This window comes from Adiantum capillus-veneris, chromosome 5, assembly GCF_014529385.1.
Source record: "Adiantum capillus-veneris isolate H3 chromosome 5, ASM1452938v2, whole genome shotgun sequence".
In the NCBI taxonomy this organism is placed as follows: Eukaryota; Viridiplantae; Streptophyta; class Polypodiopsida; order Polypodiales; family Pteridaceae; genus Adiantum; species Adiantum capillus-veneris.
The window spans coordinates 118,207,681-118,213,680 of NC_140935.1; the positions used below are offsets into that span (position 1 = coordinate 118,207,681).

At 41.2% G+C, this 6,000-nt stretch overlaps 1 protein-coding gene and 1 non-coding gene across 2 annotated transcripts; both read right to left on the reverse strand.

The window, feature by feature from the left end:
- Positions 1–409: 409 nt before the first annotated feature.
- Positions 410–483, reverse strand: TRNAV-AAC (transfer RNA valine (anticodon AAC)). The gene has a single exon. It is a non-coding gene; the product is annotated as a tRNA-Val (tRNA).
- Positions 484–703: 220 nt separating this feature from the next.
- LOC147457986 (pentatricopeptide repeat-containing protein At5g27110-like) lies at positions 704–3,976 on the reverse strand. Its single transcript, XM_086512742.1, has one exon. It carries the CDS (start codon positions 3,818–3,820, stop codon positions 1,106–1,108), a length of 2,715 nt encoding a protein of 904 aa, XP_086368868.1. The 5' UTR covers positions 3,821–3,976; the 3' UTR covers positions 704–1,105.
- Positions 3,977–6,000: the final 2,024 nt, after the last annotated feature.

A 6,000-nucleotide genomic window follows, 5' to 3' on the forward strand; every position in this document is an offset into this window, starting at 1 on the left:
AGCCGAGCGGAAACACTTCATGTGTGCACTATATGAGGCATTTCAATCTCAATGTCCTTAACTTGGCTCCTCTACCCTAGAGAGAAGCCCCAGCAGTCGTGCGCCAACTGTTGACCTCCTCTAGTTTTGTTGCGATTGACAATTTAAAATATCGCTCGTCGCTACCACCTAGTTCCTTAATACAAAGCGTTGGATTTTGTACGCTTTTAATGGGTAAGATAGCGCTATGTGGAGTGCATGTTGCAAAAAGGTCTTAGGCCAACCAAAAAGCAGTGGCCTAAAAATATTTGCACAGCAAGTTTAGCCAACTTTACGATGATGATGGCCCTCGGAAAATAATGAGTGGCATATCTCCACTGTAATTTAAAAAAGGTTGGCTATGGAAAACACAATAGAATGCGACTCAACATGGCTTCGCCCGGGCTCGAACCGGAGACCTTCAGTGTGTTAGACTGATGTGATAACCAACTACACCACGAAACCGTTGTTGCAACAGATACGAAAATTAAATTATATATATACTAAACTTTTAAATTTTAAAGTCGTTCAATAACAAAGGTTGCCTTTAACTTTGGAAGAGTTTGGGGAGCTGTCAGAATGACCGAATCTTGACGAAATATAGCCCAAGCACAAAGATGAACTGCCTAGGGTGGATTTAGAGAGTTATCAGTACTATGGTCTGGAATTTACATATGCTACACATGGTCACCGCCACCTGTACAGAAAGCAATCTGGGCAGCTACAAAGCCACATAATTTGGCTATTCCCTTCACTCTTTTTTCAAGAGAGTGTTGCACCCCCTCCCCCTCTCAACACCTAAGGGCACGGGATCTTCAATGAAGGTCGAGCGGTGAGATCGATGGCAAGCAGTAGGTCCGAGTTTACTTTTCCTATCCAAGTTTACTTCTGCCTAGGCTAGTTTACTTTATAAGCAAGTGAAGTGGTTAAGGGAGCAATGAAAAAGGGAGCAATGAAACCCATAAGGCCACATGGTTAAAACATCAGGCTGCCTGCAGGGAGACCACGGATTCGAAACAATGGTCACTGCCCTTGACTTTTTGTGCGCTGTCCAAACACCGAAAGGGAAAAAAGAACGACCCCACACTCAAAACAGGCAATAAGATCTTACAAAATGACTTGATGAAAAATGAATCCCATATGAATTTCTTAAAACTATTTCTTTTCTATTAGTCTTGGGTGTACTAAATTTCTCAAGTTTTTGACTTGCAGATAAATAGAATACTCTTGCAAGTCTTACAGTTGCCCCTTTGAGAGGCTTTACATGACCAAACCCGACAAGAGCATGAGCCTCCGCATGCCCAGACTCTTCAAAAGAATTGAAGGCATGCTCGTCCCCGTTATTTAACTTCAAGAAAGAATCTGATTCATCTTTTGTCTTCTCCATGGTGACTATGTCCAACTTTGGAATATAACCTGCTTTTTCCATCTGCTTTTTAAGAAATTTCAATCTTGCACTATTAAGGTCATCCTCAGCCTTGGCTCTTTTTTCGAGAGTAAATTCATGAATCTGGTCCTCAATTTGTATCCAAGCTGTGGCAGGCTTCTTCCATGCATTGGCATAAGATCTAAGCTTTTCTAGCCCAGCTGCGTCTTCCCACATATGGCCATCGGCAAAGGTGTTCGACATTAGTGTGAACACAGCTGAGTTCTGTGGATCTATGCGAAGAATTTCTTCTACACACTCCTTGCCCAATTCGGCATCACCATATCTTTTACATGCAGTGAGTAATGACATCCACCCCATCACATCAGGAAAGTCTGGCATGATTTTGAACAGTTGGCTGGCCTCACTCAAGCGCCCGGCACGGCCAAGAAGATCGATTAAGCAGTTAAAATGCTCCAACTTTGGTGTTATCCCATACTCTTTCTTCATGGCGTTAAAGAACCAGTAACCCTCTTCTACTTCACCTGCATGACAGCAGCTTGTAAGAATCACAGTAAAGGCTGCAATGTCCGGCATCACACCATGCATTTGCATGTCATGGAAACGCTCTCTAGCTACCTTACACTCTCCATGCTGAGCATAGCCTGCTATCAAGGCTGCCCATGCCCCGGTATCACATTTCGCAGCTCCAGATAGCAATTTTTCAGCCTCTAACAAGCTTCCACACCTTGCGAACATGTCCACCAGTGAAACCCTTACAGCCACATCTGCCTCAAATCCACCCTCAAGAATCTTGTCATGCATGAACCTTCCTTCTCGTAAAGCTCCCACGCTGCTACAGGCTTTCACCATGCAAAGAAAGGTCACTCTATCAGGCTTTAAGTCTGACTTGAGCATTTTGTTGAATACTTTCAGGGCAGAAGAGGGATGCCCGTTCTGTGTGTACCCACTAAGAATAGAATTCCATGATACCACATCTCGAGTTATCGATTTGTCAAAAACCTTCTCAGCTTCCTTGAGACTCCCACAGCTAAGGTACATATCAATAAGGCTGTTGACTAGGACCACATCTGGTTTAGCAAGATTGACAACAATCTGTCCATGTATTGATCTACCATAAATCAGAGCCTTGAGGCCCCCACATGCTTTAACAGCACAAGAAAACATGGCTTCACTAGGCTTGATTCCATTGCGCTGAACTTTCTCAAACAGTTCAAGTAAGGAAGCACTATGCCCATGCCTGCTATAGCCCACAATCATTGCATCATAAGATCTAGCGTTTGCTTTAGATATAGTGTTAAAGATTTTCCATGCCTCTGCTAAACTTCCAAAGCTGGCATACATGCCGATAAGGCTATTGTAAACTTCTTCATTTGATTCGACAGAGTCGACTATAATCCACTGATGTAGTACTCTGCCTTCATCTGTAGCTCCTATGTCACCACATGCTTTTAGAACACATGAATAGATGACTTTATTAGGCTTTACACCTCTTTTCTGCATTTTTTCGAATACTTCTAATGCCAGCAAAGAGCAGCCTCGTTGCATATACCCTCCTATGATGGCTCCCCACGACCATTCGTTTTGATGGGGTAATTTATCAAGCACTTTGAATGCTTCCTCGAAATCTCCACACTTGGCATACATATCCATAAGAGCATTATTGATGATTTGATCAGAACCAAGGCCATGATCCATGATTTGGTCATGTACCAACTTGCCCTTTTCCAAATGTTTTAGTGATCCACAAGCCTTCAATACACAGGAATAGATGGCTGCGCTAGGACGAATGGCTTTGCTTTCCATCTCTTCAAAGAGTTCAAGAACTGCAGCACCTTGCCCATGCTGAACATAGCCAGCCATCAACGCACCCCATGCAAAAACATTCTTGTAAGGTAGAGTCATGAACAAGGTTTGTGCATCGTCGAGGTCTCCGCACTTTGCATACATATCGATAAGAGAACTGCCACATGTCTCATCTATCACAATCCCACATCTTATGATATGCTCGTGAACGAGCCTGCCCTGCCATAGCATGTTCTCGACACCGCATGCCTTGAGAGCAAGCCCGAATGAGACTTTATTAGGAGAGAAACCTGCAACTTGTTGCATATTTCGGAAACAATCAAGGACAAGAGAGCAAGAGTTATGATCAATGCAAGCTGAGATGAAGGCATTCCAGGAGACCAAGTCGCGATGTGGGTATGTATCAAAAGTCCTGCAGGCCTCTCCAAAGCTACCGCACTTCGCATACATGTCAACAATAGATGTGCCAACAACAGCATTTGAATCATGACCACTCCGGATAACCTGGTCATGTAGCAACCTGCCTTCTGTCAAATTACCATTTCTGGCACAGGCCTTTAATGCAGCTGAGAGGGAGAACTTGCTACCATGTTCAACAGCTTGATGCATTTTCTGGACATGGACGACAAGCTAGGATGGGGCTTCGGCTTCGACTGTGAGGGTTCTGAAGGTCAACATGGAAGCTTGCCTTTCCATACCTCAGTGAAGTACAAGGGTCCTAGAGCTTTTCGCGTATGCTCGTCTACTAAAAGGAGCTGGTAAGATTTGAGCCCGGGACGTCTACAGGAAATAAGAGAAGCTTCACATCTAATGTAACCTATGACGTCGAGAGCAAGGATCCAAGCCATTTAGCGACACATCATGTGGATTGCATACTAAACCCCCCCCCCCCCCCCCCCCCCCCCCCCCCGCGCCGCGGCCCTCCTTCGTCTGTTCTTGATAATGTCTTCGCCCTCTCTGTTCTCAACAAATGGCAATAAGACCCTCCGTACAATACAACAATGATTACATGGCAAGAAAAATTGTTGCAAGGCATTTAAACATTGATATCCATACTAGCAAAAAAATTCTAGAGTAGGTAATACTTCCTAGAGTAGCAGAGTCTCTTTGCAAGTGTTATAGTTACCATACATGTTCACAAGTAGATTGGCCAAGAGCTTAGTCTACTCAAGACCAACACATAAGTCATAATTACGCATGTCAAGGTCGTCAAGAAGGAATTTATCATGTGAAAGAATCCCAACAAGGAGTTCACACCTTTACAAGTGCAATATATCCAAGTTCAAGAGTGTGGAGACGAGCTTCCGATACTCCTCTAAATTTATGACAAACATCTTCCCTGTTGATATGAGCATTCTCATAGGAAATGACAAGAGTACACTATTAGGAATTTCCTTCCCCATGGACCGACGAATGTTTTACCTTATACAAGAGAGCTAGAAAGAAACTTTGTCCTTCTGTAATGCAAGCTCTCACTTAGAAATGTGTTTTTGCATTGGATTCAAACATCTACAAAGCTTGCATAAAACCTTATTACAACATGGAACTCTTGGGAGCAATTGTGGACAATTGGATAAAGATTGTCAATTATTTTTACATATTTTGATAACTTATCCTCCTTTTCAAAACTTCTTCAACAAGTTACTTATTCACCTTATCCTTATCCTTAAAAGTCAAAAGATAATGATTATAAACCATGCATGTGCATGTAGTGGTGGTCCCATGATCAACTATTCAGGGACGAGTTACTTCTTTTTATTTACAAGTGTAGGTGGTTTCTCACATATATGTTGTGTAGGTAGGGGTCCTCGAAAGGTCATAATAAACTAATGTGAAATACATTGTGAATGTGTCAATGTGAAGGTAATTCTAAGCTAAATAAAACGTCATTTATTCACAACAAAAAATTTGAATGGACCATAAAAACAAGGAGAAAGCTTAACAAAAACATTTGTATCAACAATTTTTATTTTTCTCTTTTCAATTTGAAGCATAACATAATCTCCTTCCTTAAATTCATGTGCTTCACGGTGCTTTTATTAGCATGCTTAGTGTAACGTTGTTGTGAAAGCTTAATATCAGAATGAGCACTTTCATAGATATCATGAAAAATTGCATTGAAAGTATCAGTAGAAGCATGCACAATGTTAGAAACTCTTGAAGAGAGTGACCATACACAATCTCAAATTGAGATTTACCTGTAGCAGAGTGGGTGGTATTGTTATAAGAAAACTGTAAAATATGCAGGTAATCATTTCCTTTCTTGGGTGGAGAAGACACGTAAGCTTTCAATAAATCAATAATAGTGCGATTAGTGACTTTTGTTTAATCATTAGAATAAGGATGGAATGCAAAAGTGAATAAAGTGTATTACCAAAATTTCCAAAAACTGTAATTCAAAAAGCACTACAAAATTTGCAATCTCTATCAGATATGATTACTTTTGGCAAACCATGATGAGGAAAAAAAGATTTTAAAAAGAGGAGTGCAGTTTGATGTGCAGTGTGAGTTTTCTTGCATGGCATGAAATATGCTTGCTTAGAAAAACGATCAATAATAATCCAAATCATATCGTGTGTGTGAGATGTGAGTCAAAAACCAGTAAAAAGTCTATAGAAATGTGTTCCCAAGGTCTTTCAAGAATAGAGAGAGGGTGTAATAGACCTAATTTCTTACACGTTGCTGCTTTAATCTTTTGGAAAATCAAACAGGATGAAACATACTATTTAATATCAATGTTCATAGCATGCCAATAAAAATCATGACATAAGTTTTGAAAAGTATTAGCA

Coding starts and splice junctions, on each gene's coding strand:
- LOC147457986 (XM_086512742.1), bottom strand. CDS start 3,820: ATGCATCAAGCTGTTGAACATGGTAGCAAGTTCTCCCTCTCAGCTGCA.